An 18,659-nucleotide genomic window follows, 5' to 3' on the forward strand; every position below is an offset into this window, starting at 1 on the left:
GAATGACTTTCAATTTCAGTGGTATAAGTACACGTTAAGTACACCCACACCTACTGATTCCTAGAAACCTCTGCAATTAACATAGTTTAAACCAATAATAGTAATTACTACAATAATAATTAACTCAACGTAAAATAGGCACTTTTTCCTTTTCGTTTTGTGTAGTCATTCCCCTGATAAATTAAGAATTTGTAAGTAGAAAGATGAACTATGACGATGGATAAATTACGGAAATTATTCAATTTCTGTTCTAAAAATGTGACAATTGTAAATTACTATGAAATTTTGTGCTCGTTACGCCGCGCCGCGCCGCTCCATTTATTTATTTATTTATTTATTTATATATATACCATGTCGTTGCGTAACTGATATGACATCTGCTGATTGATCCAGCTGCAAAATATTTCTAATCAATCAGTCCCCAATGTATACGTACATTTTACGAAGTACTTACCGTTATATAATTTACAATTTTCACGGTTATGAAATAGGCCCTTTGTGGTATAACTCGCTACTGAATAGAATCAGCGCAGGCCACGTAGCTAAACCTAATCAATTATTTCTCAAAATTAGGATATTCAAAAAAGAACAACGTTACAGACTAAGTTTAAAAATAAAACCAAATACATAATTTGAGCAAGCATTTATTCGACTAACTACATTGCTTAGTATAACTATTGAACACATCAGGCCGGTGGGAGCCACACTTGAAATTGTGAGTACTCGAGTTTCTTGCGCAATGCGGCCTCAAAAACAGCGTCTCGCTCCTCGTCCCGCGGCGCACGCGCATCTCTTGCGCCTTCGCGAGCCACTTCACGCGCCGATCGCACGAATTTTGAGACTTGCGATACGCTTTCACGCGCGTCTTCCATTGGCAACTAGGAAAATAAAAATCCGTTATGAATTCGATTATCTATTCGACTTTAGGAATGTTATACAAAAGTAGGTCAAGCTGAAGACAAGACGTACGAAACACTTCCGAAACATGAAATATTTGCACAGCATCCAATGGGTATGGACAAAACATAACTACTGATTTATGTAGTATCGAGACAGACAATAGCATAATAATAATAATAATTTAGCGCATCTGGCGGTTCTGTAGTAATGTAACCCCGACGCCAGGAGGGCTGATCATCGACTGACATCCCATATGTCAGAAGCAGAAGAATATTTTGGCAAACTGCAGCATGAGACAGTAAACCTAACAACTATGTCACCGTTTGACCAAGACTTTAATAGGTCTCGTGAAAACAAAAAAGTTCCAGGTGTGATAGTTTCGCCAGGCCGTAGGGTGTCTGCCTGTTATAAGCTTACCGTGTCGTCTAGCGGCAGAGTATGCGGGTAAATCCGCACCCACTGTCCGACGCGGCCGACGGCGCGGTTCCACCGCACGCCGTTGCCCCACGCGCACGCGCTCATGATCCGTCGCCGCGTCGCCGCCGTCGCGTAGCCGCCGCGCCATGACTCATCCAACGGCTCCGCTGGCGCTGTGGCCATACCCGACGTTGACTAAACAAATAACAATTAAGCATTTAAAAAAATGTGTCTCGCTCTGAGACTAGGCAAATATACTCAGATCAAATTCAGCATGTTTTAAAAAAAAAAGGTTAAGAGTAGGTACCTAAGTAGAATAAATCAGTAATTTATATTAAAAAATAATATCTATGATAAAAGATTAGAGTAGAATAAGCGAAAGTAGTGTGTCGGGATAAGGGATCGTAGTCGGTGGAATTCCGTGGGCGCTGTTACTACTTTGCGTATTATTTATTGGATCTTATGTCAATTATAACCGAAGTATTAAAATATTCGCATACAAATATCTAGTACTAAATTACCTGGTAATCTGTGTCCATGCCTATCTCTGACGCTGCTTTAGACGATCTGCCATTACTCATTTCCTTATTTTTTTCAGTCAATTCCTGTATAAAAAGAAAAGAAACAATTACCAACATTAAAGTTTTATGTCTTCTATTAAGAAACTCAAATGGGATTGGGCCGGACATGTTTGTCGCATGCACCCTGAGCGGTGGGCACGGATCGTCACGCATTGGGTGCCTCATGATGAGTACAGGCGTCGTGGCAGACCACGAAAGAGATGGCGTGACGAATTGGACGCTTGCTGGAGGAACTGGCCGGAGTACGCACAGGACCGCGAAAAATGGAAAGAGGAAGGGGAGGCCTTTGCCCAGCAGTGGGATCTTGTAGATTAAGAACATCATAAGAATGCTGGTCAACTTCTGCAGGCAGTGTTATACCACCTTCGAACTTGCTTGTTGCAATCTATACCAACAGTCCTCTCCTAGTAATCTTCTGCAGCCTCTTTAGCTTGCTCCCATGATATGCCGAGAGTTTGTAATTCTCTGTCAACCGAGCGTCGCCAGGTCGCCTTTGTGCTCTTTTTCCATTTCCAGGTCACAGCTCGTCAGTTTTTTTTAATGTCTTTTTTTGTTTACTATCGGCGCACATTTGACCACAATCTCACCTTTTAGTAAGTGTACCTAAATGTCGCCAAAGGTGAGACACGTTACCTAGCAAATGACACTCAACTCTTTAGCCTTGAATAACTCCAATATACTAGTTTCAAACTAATCAAATCAGTTACTTTTTACTAAACGTCAAAACACGAAATTACTATAAAAAGCACACTGTGACGTCATAGACAAACGTGATAAAATGTCGGACTTATTATTACTTTTTTTATTTAAATTCATAAAATAAGTTATATAGAAAAAGGAAAATGTTTTTCGTTAGTTATATATCTGTTCTTATTTAGTAATCAGAATTTCATAATTTATCTTGAACCTAGTACACGACCCAATTGGTTACATTACGTCATGTGCTAACAAAATGCAAATCGTAATTTGCTGCCAGTACAAAAACAACCGTAATTTAAAAATATGCACATTTCCGCTTGTAAGTACAACCTCCACTGTGAATTTCTACTTATAAAAAAATTGAGGGCGGAAACAGCTCACATGTGAAATTCCAGATATGCAAATCTCATGAATAATGTTGCCACAACCATGCAGCACACGCGATGTCATCTTTATGGTAAAACTTTACATCTATCACTCTTCTATTTCATATTGAGTGCTTACATACCGTTATATTTAGTGCCCCCTTCTCTTCTCTCGTTTTGAGTTATAAGATCAATGACCGATCACATCAACCCTGGTAAGAGGGTCAATATCGACCCGCTAAAGGTCCCTGACATCTATGAATACACGCTTTACAATCAACTGATTTCAGCCTGCAATTTCCAGATCTAACCAGGGATAGTCTCACAAAGTGATTTTTTTGGTAGACGTGATGCCAGCGGGTATCGAACCCAGGAGCTTCGGATCGTGAGCCCAACGCTCAACTACATGCCGTCTTAAAATATCTGACTTATCTATAACCACGTAAAGTGAATGATTATTTTGAAAACAAAAACAATAAAAAAATGGACGACACTTTTCGAGAAAAGGTAGGTAGTGCCCTGCTCTTGCGCTTCGCTTTGCTCGTCTTGGCGGGGGCACTCCTGTGCCCCAGATTAACATCGTCGCACTACTAAAAAGAAGCTTCCCCTCATCAATCATTTCCCAATCAATTTAGAAAATATCTAATATTCATCATGTCGTCCAAATCGCATCCGGCGACGGCGACTCCTAAATATCTATCCCGGGTCGTTGTTGTGGTGGGCTCTGATGTGGCTGGAAACCGAACTTCGACTTGAATTATCTAATATTACACAAATAATGTATATTTTTAAATAAAACCGTGTGTCTTCACTAACCCGAACATAAGCAGCGTGGTAGTGTATGCTCTGTACCCACTCCGGTTGTTTAAAGGAAGCCTATTGATAGAGAAGTGTTAATTAGGTACCTATCGTTAATGAATTTGAACACTCATGCTTAGCATAAGACGAACCGCATAACCGCGCGGATAACTGTGAGCTACAGTATCTTTATATGTATAGTAGGTGGATTACCAACCTCATCAACCCTGGTGTTAGGGTTACTTTAGAGCCACCAGAGGCCCCTGACATGACTCATGCAACGACTACGTACTTACATCGGTAAGTAGTAACCGGGACCAACGGCTTAACGTGCCTTCTGAATCACGGATCATCTTACTTTCGGACAATCAGGTGATCAGCCTGTAATGTCCTAACTAAACTAGGGACCACCAAGTGATTTTTGTGATATGTCCCCACCGGGATTCGAACCCGAGACCTCCGGATCGTGAGCCCAACACTTAACCATTGGACCACGGAGGCCGTTACTATTGAACGAAATCCATCCGCGCGGCTAGGCGGTAATCCGCGCGGATTACCGCGTCGATGCGCGGTGCACCGTTACAAAATCCGCTTCGCCGTATCTGCTTGCGGTGTCATGAGAATCGCCTATCTTTAGACATTATATTTAGGATTTATTTTTGGCTGCCAGTAACCTTCGGCAGGTTTTCAACTGTAATCTACTAGGAACTTTATAACGTCATTAGGCACCGTGAACTTGTCTACCATCGGCGGCTGTATGTTGACGCAGTTGACCGGCATGGCGCGGCGGCGGCGGGTGCCGCGGCGGTGCCCGGCGGTCGGCGCGCGCGCCGGTACCACGCGCGGCGCTCCGCTCTCGTCCTCGGAACTGCAGCTGGAATATTAGAGGTCACCTTACGCTTATTTGCCGCCAGTGTAAGCAGAGACTGTGAAATGCCATTTGCTTCGATCCTGATATGTTTTATAACTTCTGCGGCATACTTTAATCGTTTCAAGCAGACCATCCTTTATTAAGAGCAACCCCAATTTAGTCAATGTATGTTGAATACCATTTGTTCCTCAAATCCTATCTTTAATCTTATTCTTCCTCCAAGCAATTTACCTAGATTCACAAGCGCTGCAAGCTGCTGAGTCAGAATCTTTCCGGTCCAATTTTCTCTTTGGAGTTTTCCCTAATACTTACTGTTAGAAAAGAATCGAACGACCTAATCTCGACTGATACACTATCCTAATTAACGTCACAACACTAGCTGACGTACTTTGAGCGATTTAATTCTTGCCGCGCATTGAGGCTATTGTAGAATGTTATCTGAATTGAAATATGATCGCTAAGTAATTTTAGAGCCGTGATAGCCCAGTTGGTAGAACGCTTGCCTCTCACTTTGAGGTCGCATCCAGCACAGGCCTAAACCAATGATTGTCGAATTTGTTATCGAATTCATGTTTGGATCATTGTTGTCATAATTGATTATCACGTGCTCAGCGCTGAAGGAAAACATCGCATGAGGAAACCCAAATTCCCGAGAAATGAATTTTCGGAGGTATATGACCTAACCTGTAATAGAATGGATTTTCTCTTCGCGAGCAGACAGACAGTCGCTTCTGTAAAAAATCGAACCTGTCAAATCTTTAGGTTAGGTAAGCGGACCCTGTGAAAAACGGGATAATGCGAGGGAGATTATCGCTATCGCTATCGATCGCTAAGTAATTTAATTGAACTGGTCGTTCTATTTAATAATAACAACTTAATTTACCTGTTAACCAGGTTGACGAGCGGCCCCTGCAAGTAGGAGAGGCCCGTGTGGCGCATGGGCAGCCCCAGCAGGTCGAACAGCTCGTGCAGCATCGGCTGCTTTACAGCCACGTCGGCTTCGCAATCCGCCGCCAACGCTGGGGACAGGTTCACCTGCAGATGTTTTGGTGCAGATAGATTAGTACGTTATTTAGGCAAGAAACTTACAAAGAGAAAATTAAAACGAAAATCTAACTCTGCCAGATTTGAACCCGCAGCTCTTTTCAAGTCGGGACGAACGTGTCCTCCTCTTGTCCCGCCCGAGTCAGATATTTTTTATTTCATTTTCTCTTTGTGAGTTTCTCTTAGCACGGGTTAACTATTAGGAAGGAAATCCCAAAATTTTTCTATTCGACAAAATTAGCAGTTTGACTACTAAGTTTACTAAGTTAAAAAAGGCGCCAAAGAAGTCCCTCCCCAGTTGTGTACTTACCTACTTATTAACTACTAAACTGTGTGGATTGATAGCATAGCAAACAACCGATACTGTTACGAGTAAAATATTTATTTTTCGAGAAAAAACCCGTCCGATTCTCTATCACTACACTACGTTGTTATCGTGGTTTAGAGAGTTCTTTGTACAGTTATGTGAAGTACTAACATACCTACATAGGTTATGTACGAACAACATCAAACCGTGTTGAAAATCACCTCAATCAGCCAGGGTTTCAAAGAGTCGTCGAGCAGGACATCGAACCCGTAGAACTCGAAGCAGTTCCTGGCGGGCGGGGTGCCTGCCGCCTGCGCCAATAAGGTGAGCGTGACCAGTGCTCGTATCCGCTGCCATACTAGCCACTCGGCCGCGCCCCACCGCCCCACCAGCGCCCGCCGAACTTGCTTCAACGTCCACTTGCAACCTGATGTATCATGATACGGGTATATTGCTATTACATTTGAACTTCAACGGAGTTAGACTTAGAGCATAGAATAAGGAGTAATACTACGTATAGGAGCTCGATGGCGCAGCGGTAAACGCGCTCGGTCTGCGATTGTTGAAGTAAAGCAACTTTCGCAGAGGCCGGTCATAGGATGGGTGACCACAAAAAAAAAAGTTTTCATCTCGAGCTCCTCCGTGCTTCGGAAGGCACGTTAAGCCGTTGGTCCCGGCTGCATTAGCAGTCGTTATTAACCACCAATCCGCACTGGGCCCGCGTGGTGGTTTAAGGCCCGATCTCCCTATCCATCCATAGGGAAGGCCCGTGCCCCAACAGTGGGGACGTTAATGGGCTGATGATGATGATGACTACGTATAGAACGGCAACTCTCCGCTCGCCACCGGCTGAGCTAAGTTTACACAAACCCCTCGGTCTTACTTTAGTCTTCAATCGTAAGGGCGTCAGACGTCACACGCATAGACGCGCATGTACGATGACGTCAATGAAGTGTCCGGGGTGTGCTTACAGCTTGATAGCCTGTAGGTACTTACTTATTGTCTTTTTAGGATTTTTTTCAACAAGATTGGCTATATAAGCCACATGCGAACACATCAACGTCGGCAGTTGTAGTCGAAATCGGTTGGATAACATCGTCATCATCATCAATTTAAGAGCCACGGTCTTGTCGGTGCAGCATTTTCATGCTACTTTTTTAGAGAAAAATAGGGCAGTGGTTTCCCTCTTGCCTTCCGCCCGTCATCATATTACTAATTAATATATGCCTCTCATTTCCAAATTCTAGTTAGTTGAGTTTTATAAAACTTATGTTATTTGAGTTGCACACATTCTACATTTATGATACCAATTCCTTCGATGGATATGATGGACCGTATAATGACAGGTGACCAACCGATCGCCAAGAGAGAGAAAGGACGACGCCAAAGGATAAAATCCTTCAGTCCTTATTTACAATATATCTAGGAAGACAAGCTGCTCAACCTATTATGCATTTTGATTCACTCCCAGTTTAGTATATAAGTAAGTTGTCTTGACTAAGTTATCATCTTACCTGCAGGAGAAGAAGAAATAAACAAATAGTTACCACTGCCGATTCTCTCCTTGCACTCAGCGTACCTCGGGCCAGATTTGTTCAGAGAGGAATTCGTCAAGTGTCGATACGGATTGTGAATGTCCGACAACGTGTATTTGTCGGTGCCTGAAACACCAAAAAGATTATCACCACACAGTTTTCACGAGGTCTGGTCATCTAATCCTAATTGATTGACAGACCAGGTCCGATTTCCGAAAGCGATTGGCAATTTCACCAATCCGAAGGTAAAGTCACCTTAAATACTTTTTCTAGTAGGTACACACGTCTAAGAAGTAAGTAACATGATAGAATTATCCTTTTTTATCCGTGTAACAGGCTTTAGGGTGTGAAGAAGGCTCTGTCATTGAGTTTTTTGGCTTTATCATTTCTAAGAGGGACTGTGGGTTATGAATTATTCATTCATCACACAGAGGAAAATATTTTACCCGTAGGTAAATAACAACTTACCAAACCTGGCAAGTCCCTCGGCGTACATGTAGGCAGTTAGCGGTCGGTACCCGGGCACGCACACGTACAACCGGAGGTCGAACTTGTATCCAGCTATGAGCAGAGGTCGTTCGATATACCTCTGTACCACCGCCGCGCTCCCACATCTCATGTCGCAGATACTCTGCAAATTTGTAATGTACTTAATCTTTATTAAAAAAATAAAAGAACTTCTCATTAATAAATGTTACTACAGCACCAGTGAATACCTTAATGATACTGATGTTACCATTTGAAAAGCTTCCTCCTCTCTTTTAAACTTCTATTTTGTTGTGCCCGAAAGGGTCTATGATGTGAAACTCATACATGACAAACTTGTACACCATCATAGTATGCAAATAAAGAATATTGAATATTATTACGCATGCGAGTCAACTTGATAACTCGCACTAAAATTAAAATTACTTTGTGGTCCCTAGTTTGGTTAGGACACTGTTTTCTGGCAAATAAATTATTCTATTCTATTCATTACTGGCTGATCACCAGATTGTCCGATAGTAAGATGATCCGTGCTTCGGAAGGCACGTTAAGCCGTTGGTCCCGGTTACTACTTAGTCGTTACATGAGCCATGTCAGGGGCCTTTGGCGGCTCAATAGTAACCCTGACACCAGGGTTGATGAGGTTGGTACTCCACCTCACAACCCACACGATAGAGGACCTCGCACTGACGACGTTACTATCATCATCATCAGCCGTACGACACAGCGAAATGCGGCAATACTTTATATTAAGTCAAAATGGCCATAATAGCGTGCCGCTAGTTTAGTCAGGACAGTAACATAAGTATACAGACTATTTGGGAAACTGAGAGCGAGTGGTTGCTTTAGCATTGACTATTTTGCTACTCCTGGTGTCTTTAGTGCGTTTCCTTTTACCTTCTCTTTGGCACCAGGAGGTTAAAAATGCTACATTGAAGCAATTCACCTAAAATGCAATATTACTCTTTGACATTTGTTGACATTACGCACTTATATGCGCAAATGTCAAATTACAATATTGCTTTTTAGACGAATTGCTTTCATGTGACCTTTTAAGGCCCCCAAAGCTCAAGAATTAATGGCTTACCCGAAACAGGAAGATGCCTCTGCCCTGGCTGTTAGCGACGGGCTTGTGTATCCACACCACGTTGGCGCCGGCGCCGTCATCGCTGCGCCGGAGTCGCGAGCACTCCGACACTAGCTTCGCGTACTCCAGCGGTAGGTGGAAGCATGGCGGGCTGAAATGACACATAGTATACCTGTATAAATTCAGGCTCGTAATCCCTATTGAGGTGGCTAGAGCAAACAGGTGAATAAGCCCACAGCCATATAACCATAGAATAAAGAATCATACTAAGTATAGAACGGCAACTCTCCGCTCGGCTCTGACATCATAGAATAACATGTCAAAATATCGCTTTTATTATTTGATTTTTTTTTTATTCAAATTTATAAGTAAGTTAAATAGAAAAGTTAAAAGAAAACGTTTATTGTCACCTTTAGATCTGTCTATTTAGTAATCAGAATTTCAAAATCTATATTTGACCTGGGAAACTACCCAATTTGCACATACATGAAAGTAGTGCCCTTTTTAACATTACTGCTTCAATATATTTATATGTCAACATTAGAAAATAATATCTAAGTATTAAGTCGAAAAATTTAAAGTACTTGAAACGGCAGATACATTTTCTAATCAGTCGTATCGTATGGAACTTGGAATTGATAGCGAAAATACCATCATAAGAACTTTTAAGACTTTCAAATATCGAATCGAAAAAAATAAGCAACAGAAGTGAATTACCTATGATTCTAGATTTTTATCATGTCATTAACAACATACATTATTAACTAACGTAACGTTGCTTTTCGTTTATTGCATCTAGAAAATCTGTAGTACAACAAAGTTTACATAATCATGCTTTATTCACAAAGTCACCGATAACAAAAGTTGACGGCACCCCTAAACACTAAATAACTCCTGCGCCAGTACATCATAAAATATCAGAACGTCGTATTTACGAGTAGATATTCAAAGAATTGCACGTCCTCGTGTAAGAACTATTGGCCCATAATGTGCACTACGGCACGCAAAACCCAAATAAGTTACGTGATCACTAAAATATACATGTTCCAGGCACCGCATGTAAATATTCCCTGCTGATATGAGCGTATACAAAAAAATAAATTTAAAACAAAACAAATTAATCAAAATTAATTTATTTTCAATGCAGGGCGTCAGATAACACTTGAAAGTAAAGGATTATATTTTAATAAGCTAGTTTCCAACCAGTCATATCAGTTACTTTTTACTAAACGTCCAAACACGAAATTACCATAGAAATTGTATGAAAAAGCACACTATGACCTCATAGAACAACGTGATTAAATGTCGGATTTATTATCACGTTTTTATTGATTAAATTTCATAAATAAGTTAAATAGAAAAAAATAAATTATTTTCGTTAGTTTTAGATCTGTCTTTATTTGGTAATCAGAATTTCATAATTTATTTTGAACCTATTACACGATAATAAGCAGGCAAGAATTATTTTTATGTATGCCTCTGCCATTAATAAAAAAAAAATATCACGTTAAATCTGAAAATGGCTACTGACCGTCTCGCTCCCGTTCATTCCAGTATACAAAACGTGATTAAGTTGATAAGAAGCATGAAAAATTAATAAGATTTTTTTGTTTATTCCGTGGTCACTGCCTACCCCAACGGGAAATAGGCGTGATCTTAATAATGAATGTCTATGTAATGTTTCTTTACAAACTTAGGTACAATCTAAAACTGTAGGTATCTAACTGCCACTATCAAATAAAAAAGTCAAACTAATTCTATTAAATAACTTTTGAAAAAAGAAAACGGGCCGGTTGTAGCAATATCACAATAAAAAGACGGGTATCATCGCAGCTGTAGGCATTATTAGCGTAACTAATGGCTCAGGGTTAATGAATACGCAATACTGTACAACCCCACCCACCCCGGAAGGTTGCCAGACATCCATATTTTTACCTTCATCAGAATTAACTAGGCCGAAAACCCTGTTGCCGACTGTTACCAAATTGCTTGAATTTTATCTGTGATTTTATAAATGGGTTTTTGTCAACAGGCGTTTACAGTTGGCTGACTTTGCTAACTGACGAATCCGTAATTTACTGCCAAAGTGATTTGTGTTTTATTGACAATTGTAAAAGGTGCTAATCATTTTCGACAAAAATTGCAGATTCTTACGTCAGTTTGCGTCATCAACGACGATATAGTCATGAGCTTATATGTTAGATTTTACGTTATATCATGTTAATGTCACTCTTAAACGCACATAACTTAGGTACCCATAATAATTACTCGCTTAAATTAAACTTTTATAGGTACGGGTACTCCCTAGCTAAGATAATCGACCTTTTATTCTGTTCTGTGTTCCAATAGGCTATTCTAGTCAAATCAGTTACTTTTTACTAAATGTCAAAATACGAAATTACTATGGAATTTGTATGAAAAAGCAACCTGGGACGTCATAGAAAACCAAGATAAAATGTCGCACTTATTATTATGTTTCTATTTAAGTATTAAAATTGCAAAATAAGTTAAACAGAAACAAGAAAATGTTTTTTGTCAGCTTTAGATTTGTCTTTATTTAGTAATCAGAACTTCATAATTTATCTTTGACCTAGGAAACTACCCAATTAGGAATAATGCCGTGAGGTTATGTTGTGTGTTTGTAAGGTATGATTTGTGATCTATGGTGCGGGTTCGAGTTGTATCAAAACAAGTCACATCATTCCATTAATACATTTATAGTATTTACAGTCTGTTGTTGGTTTTCAAATCAACAATTATTAAGTTTGAATATAATAGATATAGGTAGTACCTATAGAACACAACATAAAAAATACTTTATGGCACAAACTGGAAATACAATACAAAAGAGAATAGACGGGCTTATTGCTAAGTAGCAATTTCTTCCAGGCAGCTCCTAAGTATAGGAGATATTTAATATTATATACCTAATAGTGCAACATAGGATAGGATAGCATATGCTTTTGTTTGAGTCAATGATTTTGTTTCATTAGCTACACATACTTGGAATAGTTCGTGTTTGAAATCCTCCATCCTTTCTATAACTGTTCTATTTTAAATCAAAATACAACATTAAAAGTTACTCCAATTTGCGCTTCGCCTGAACTTTCAATTAATTCAGCTCCATCAAAAGTTTCCCGTTCAACCTTCCCATCAGGACGAGACCTATTCTATTAACTACTCATTTTCACTTCCACGATGAGAACATAGCTATCCTTCTCTAGCGTAAAACTATTCCCCTGAATAGAAACGAGACGATTAATTTCAGGACATTCGCCGCCCATTGCACAATCACGCGACCGTACCACTTGGGGTAATTGCTGAGAAAGCATAACATTAATATTCAAAGCGATAATTTAATATTAAACCGTGAACTTTCTTTGTCTACTCCTCCACGACGACCTTTAAAAGTTGGCATTAAATTTCAAGAACACTACGTAATACTTATGAGTAGGTACGTAATTGCTGAAGATTTGTTGGTAATGGGTAATTTGTTAGTCCCTACTTTCTCAAGTTTATTTGTTTCACCATGAATTAGATTATGATTTTTAGTGTGCTTAAATAGATACAGTCATGAGCAATATCATGTACCCACCTTAGCACCCTGTCGCAATATCATATTTGATATTTAATAAGACTTACGGCTTAATTTGTCAAAAAACTTAATGTGACATGGTTTCAAAGTGTATACATGGTAGTACTCGTGACCGTACATAATCAAGAACTTGTCAAATGTCCATTCCTTCGAAGAATAGCAATTGGTATTCATGCAATATTTACAGCCACCTTTAAAATTATTCCCCTAAACAAGTAAACTTTCCTCGATCTATGTAGGCTTTCTTTCCAAAAACATGGCGTTGGCTAATTCCCTTCAACGTTACCCCAAAAAAAAGTTGGCAATTTTTATTAGTATCGATATAAAAATAAGAGGTGGATGGGTAATGCCGTGTAGCACGCAATCGACGTTGGTTCATTCAAATGCTGATGACGCGAACCGATTGACTCGCGATCTATCTAGATCCATCTGTAGAGCCTATAGGTAACGAACAACCAACAAATGCATAAGAGGTCAAGAAACTGAAAGCTGTTATGCAAAATATATCTGTAAGTTTGAAAACACAAACCAATACGGTGCATGAAGTCATAGAATTGAAGCTGGATTAGGAAAAAAAATGTGAAAAAAACAAAAACAACGGAACTTACGAATAGCATTTCAAATAAACTGTAAAAAAGCAATTACATCTACCTTAATTATGCAGATTGACTAGTTAACATTATAGGAAAATATAAAGGCATAAATACCGATATGCGTCTTACTGCTACAAACATTTGAACAGTTATTACGATCAATGAAAAAACCAACATTATTACCGAAACAACCCGTAACAAATTCAAATTAGAAATGTAAACATTCCCAGTATCAATAAGGCAAGTCATAAATTTGCTCTGCACTTATTTAAAAAGATAATGGTTCAAAAAAGGCAAAAGTGAGTTGAGTCACGAATATGCAATCTAGACGGAGCAGGCAAGGTTGTTTACAGACTTGCTTTTAAATCAATTTTATTCATCTGTTTGATAAACAACTGCTTCCTCGGTGCTCATTAGGGATGGGAAACGAAACTGTTACTGAGATATGAAATTGACTATAATATAAATCGTCTTTAGTCTCACTCGAAGGATAGTAAACTTTATTTTTCCGACGTCTTTCATTTACGTAGTTGTTCTACAAAAGTCATAATATAATATCACAGAAAGATTTAAAAAGACTAATTTTGTTACAAGGTAAGGCATTCTATTCATTCATTCATTGTTGGCATTCATTATGGTAATGATGAGCATAATTTAGATTTATAGACTATTTTCCCCAAGATAAATACTGTCCAATTCTTGATATTTTTAGTTTGTAAGACCACATAATTCCAGCTTCTGTAATGTTTTGTGCAATAAAGTTATTGAGGATTGATAAACGTACCTACTTTTTCTACCCTATAGCTAATCTGCGGTTACCTAAAATTAAAATTTACAACCTTTATTTAGCATTCACGGCCTCGCGTGTCCAACGTTTCATATTTAGTACGCTTTGATTGCATTAAATTTGTAAAAACGATAACGTTTCATTATCTATTTACGAATACGGAAGAGATATTTTTGAAGGTAACCTTTTCTCCGCAGCTTAATTATTACGATAAGAACGACTAGCAGAGTTACAGTAATGTTTTGTTCACCTGAAATACCCGTATTTCCCCGTGTACGTCCCATTTCACAAAAAATTCGACGAAAGTTATTTTGGCAACAATTTCGCTCACTGTATTTTATTATAAGCTTAAAACTTGTGATGTTATGCTTACAGAGGTAATGAATAAACAATTGATAACTTTGATATGTTTGTGACATTGAAGATGTGCATATTCAAATCTAAGCTACAACATAAAAAATGCCTAATTTCCAACACGCTGTTTCTATCAAATTTTGGGTTTACTACTAGTTTGGAAATCTTGAAAAATATTTAAGCCTGTGGTAGAGCGTTGATAGGTATCCTAAAGCTAGCAACATTGACACACAACATATTGCATATGCTCACGCCTATTTCCCAACGGGGCAAGTAGAGACTATGAAATCCTATTTGCTTCAATCCTGGCATAATTCTCTTGCTTTCTCCACATGAATCAATTGCTACACACATGCGCGCGCGCCGTTTCAGAGTACATTGTACTAAACCTTTTCAAGGACTTCTCCAATTTGCCCATCCCCTCCCAGCCCTACCAACAACTTTCGCTTTATTATACCACTTTCGTAATCCTATTATCCTTCATCCTCTCCACGTGTCCAAACAATCTTAACAATCTATTCAACCACTACATCGTCTTTTGAACCACATCGTTCTCTTGTTGTACTGTTTTTGTATTCAGCACTGCAAATGCTACTCAAACACCTCATTTCCACTTTCATGCTTCTTCTAATACACCCAACACTCACTACAGTTACTTCAGCGTAGGAACCAGTATAACATTGTGAACAGCCATCCTTGCATCTTTCAAAATATATTGCCTACACACAATTATAAACAATTAAAAAAAAACTGCATGCGTCATAGTACCCAAATACACCAACTCTTTCACTTATTCAACATTTTCATTCCCAATCGTAATTTTACATGCAACTTACCACATAGGTACACACATACGTATATACGCCGAGCGATACAAGTTGAGTCGTTGCGTTGGCAACCTTGCAGAACAACGCACGCTGTTGCGAGAAGTTGCGCAATGTTGCCGAACATGTTGCATTTCACGTGTTGCGCGTTAACTGTTGCCTAATACAAAGCTCTATTGAGGAGGGCAACGCCTGATAGTGACATGTAAATTAGCAGTGACTCTATAGTTTCTATTCTCATTGTAAACGGAACCAAAAGCTGACACGAATTCAATATAATTATATTCGTTTCACCACCGTGTCGAGTTCCAGACCCGTAGCCAGGATCAAGACATGCTTTTTTGATTACCGTCTTTGTTTTCATCAGAAATAATGCTTATTTTGAAATATATCTAGACTTCATCCGCGAGGAAACTCTTTCACATAGATAGGATTATGTGCTTGCCTACTTTGTAATATGAAACTTTTGTGCATAAATTGTTTTCTTTGCTCAATTTATTTATATCTGTGTTGTTGTGGTTGTGGGATAGATTAACAAAAATGAGGGACCGTTAGAACTATAGCCACGGCCCTATTAAAGCACCCTCCGCTTCCAATGTCGAGTCATACTCATTCTCATTACATTTCATGCATTCATTTTGATTGGGGAGCTTTCTATTGTCCCTAGTGTACGTATTTCATATTAGAATTTACTGTATGTACGAGCATTATGGTTGTGATATAAAAAGTTCGGTTCAGTACGAATGTTTCATCTAGAACTCCCTCGACATATCTGGAGCTTACTATGTTCTACTAATACTACGGTTACAGAGAATGCATGCGTTCTACAGTGACTAAAAACATAGAGAGAGACTATGCTTAGTTTATTTTTACCAGGATATGGATGTGTTTTTACCTGAAATCATATATAGAACCGTAGATCCTCCGCATACAACGCAGGAGTCTTGACAGATTATCCTTGCGACATATGGACCCGCCTTTAGGAATGTGGTTCATAAACTGAAATAAAAGTTTAAAAGCTATATGATTTCATCTTCCTATAGATATTTGATTAGTAGGAGGATCGTAAGTACTGTCACTAAAGAGTGTATGTAGAGTTCGAACCAATATTATAGTTATGTTAAATATGTTTCTCCTACTAGGATCCGAACCCGGTAACTTTAGGACCACTCGCACTTAATAAATTTTATAATATAATACTTAATACGTTTTAAAAAATTGTTAACTTTACACAAATCCACAAAACGCGGTCAACAAACAGGCAACAAATGCTTAATGTACTTCAAAAATAAAATTCGATAGTGCTCTTTTAACATTGTAACTGATTCGGCTATTATTTCATTTCTATATAAACAATAAATTAGAGTTTCAGTCTGAATAAAAGGTCTGCTAACTAGAAACTCATCGGCTGCACGCACCGACTCCGATTCACGCCCATAGTGTACACACGAAGAATTCATTACTCCTACATATCTGTTGTTACCTACTACAAAATCTTAAATTAAGTACTGAAATTGTTTGTTTATTCACGACTTTGGCACGTAATATATGAGTCGAAAGTCGATAAAACATTAAAAATTAATAACCTAACAATGTCGACATTTTAGTTACACTAAGTGAATTACAAGCACCAAGTTCGTGGGTGTACGGACTTCCCCCACAGATGGACTTTAAGCGGGAAAGCATCATATTGAAGAGTAGGACGGAGTGTCTGAACCTGCCAATCACCGAGAGTCTTGTAGCAGGCGGTGGGGAAGGCGCTCGTCCTCCACCAGAGATTCCATTTCTCCTCGCCAGTGTTGTAACCCTGGTACATTCGCCAACCACGCTCCCCACAAACCTGATGGAAAATCATCAAAATAAAATAACACACATAACATAAGCTCACGACTATATCCCAATATTCAGAGGTACATCAATCGTAAGATGAACTAAGATGACTATATGTATAATGATCATTACATTACTTACTATTACAATTATCATTACTTTTTCTAGTATAGTCATAAAGGCACATTATTTTTTATGTCAATACTCCGATATTACACCAATATTAATTGTTGTATAGATGCCAAGGTAGAGAAAATATAACTTTTAAAGTGTTTGGTTTATTCATAGTGACCAAAAGGCTACGTTTTTGGTCAATTTTATAGAACATAATTTATTAACAAGATTTTAACTTACTTTCAAAAGGAGACTGGGACCAGATCCATTGTCGTTCAGTCGATAAATGAAGGGCTCATCATCATCATACTCGTCAACCATGATGCTATATCAAACTGTCAAACAGATGCCAGACAAATTGAGTGATTCACTCATAAACTCATAACTTTACCTAAACGTCAAAGCCCAAAACTTTTACGACAGCCATAAAGTTTATTTAAAAATAAATTTTATTTAATTTTCTCTAAAAAGAGTCTTTATTTAAATACCTCTGCAAAAAATTCGAAATCAAGTTTTAGACGACAAACGACAAACAAAGTTTTAGTTTTATTTGTTTTTTTTTATTATACAAAATCATCTATTATACGTACTATTATTCTACAATTATAAACATAAGGCCTTGGAGTTTAAACATTTTTTTCAGCATCATCGAACTTTTTTAGTTAATAAATATTTTTTTAATCTAAGGAAAATGTCAAACAAGAATATTGAAAACAAGTAATCAATTCTCACCATCATTTCAGCTCAGAGCTGTTTTGAAAGAACAGATGTATACGAACGCGTAAATTGCATGTCAACTCATCGTAGCCATAGCAATTTTGAATGGAGATCGCCCGTAGCACTTTTACGTATATTTTTAGTCGAATTAGGTAAATGCGACTAGTCGGGTCGGGCGCCCGCCCTCGACTAAGTCAAGTCGAGCAGACTCGAACTGAGTTGCAAGGTTCCTCCGATTTATGGGGAATAGTTCGTGACGCGCCCGCTTCTAAAAGCCATGTAACGTGAATGCATTTTCACGTAATTGTTATAGTATAAATTTCTTTAAATATAGGTATATCAGACAGACGTATATCATCCCCGTAATCAATATCGGGGTAGGCAGAGCTACACACTGCTACAAGCCACACTTATTAGTATTGGAGTCTTAGGTGAATATTACGAACCATATACGGGATAATAATGATCCAGTGGTTGAACGTTGGACTCACGATCCCACGGTCCCGGGTTTGAATCCCGGTGGGAACGGTCCCAAACCAAATATCACAAAGTTTGGTTTTTGTGGTCGCTGAGGTTGCTAAGGATTACTGAGGTTGATCATCCATCTCATAACCCACAAGATAGAAGAAGAAGACCTACACAATAAATAGGCCATTATAAATATAATGGAGTGCAAATCCCGTAGTCGATTTTTGTCTTCTTCCTTACTCCAAGTTTAGTGAGAAAAATTTAATAACTAGATATAAATAATAATA

General features: G+C 38.7%; 1 protein-coding gene across 2 annotated transcripts; it reads right to left on the bottom strand.

The window, feature by feature from the left end:
• Positions 1–628: 628 nt before the first annotated feature.
• On the bottom strand, positions 629–18,097 carry LOC126366830 (probable tubulin polyglutamylase TTLL2). 2 transcript variants are annotated; one of them, XM_050010134.1, is made up of 13 exons: positions 17,920–18,097; positions 17,428–17,522; positions 16,961–17,083; positions 16,139–16,242; positions 9,091–9,241; positions 7,986–8,148; positions 7,530–7,643; positions 6,204–6,409; positions 5,515–5,666; positions 4,505–4,634; positions 1,839–1,922; positions 1,318–1,512; positions 629–878 (listed from the first exon to the last, which is right to left on the bottom strand). In XM_050010134.1, exons 2-13 carry the CDS (start codon positions 17,506–17,508, stop codon positions 687–689), a joined length of 1,695 nt encoding a protein of 564 aa, XP_049866091.1. In that variant the 5' UTR covers positions 17,509–17,522; positions 17,920–18,097; the 3' UTR covers positions 629–686. The 2 variants fall into 2 exon arrangements, with proteins under 2 accessions (XP_049866091.1, XP_049866090.1); XM_050010133.1 differs by having other exon boundaries at positions 4,490–4,634.
• Positions 18,098–18,659: the final 562 nt, after the last annotated feature.

This window comes from Pectinophora gossypiella, chromosome 5 (genome assembly GCF_024362695.1).
Source record: "Pectinophora gossypiella chromosome 5, ilPecGoss1.1, whole genome shotgun sequence".
Lineage (NCBI taxonomy): Eukaryota > Metazoa > Arthropoda > Insecta > Lepidoptera > Gelechiidae > Pectinophora > Pectinophora gossypiella.

What these genes read in the sequence shown, in the direction of transcription:
- LOC126366830 (XM_050010133.1), bottom strand. Translation starts at nt 17,508, where the DNA reads ATGGTTGACGAGTATGATGATGATGAGCCCTTCATTTATCGACTGAAC. An exon ending in TGAAACCCTGGCTGATTGAG is followed by an intron (nt 5,667 to 6,203) that starts GTGATTTTCAAC and finishes AAACATCTGCAG; the next exon opens with GTGAACCTGTCCCCAGCGTT. An exon ending in CTCTGCCGCTAGACGACACG is followed by an intron (nt 879 to 1,317) that starts GTAAGCTTATAA and finishes TTATTTTCCTAG; the next exon opens with TTGCCAATGGAAGACGCGCG.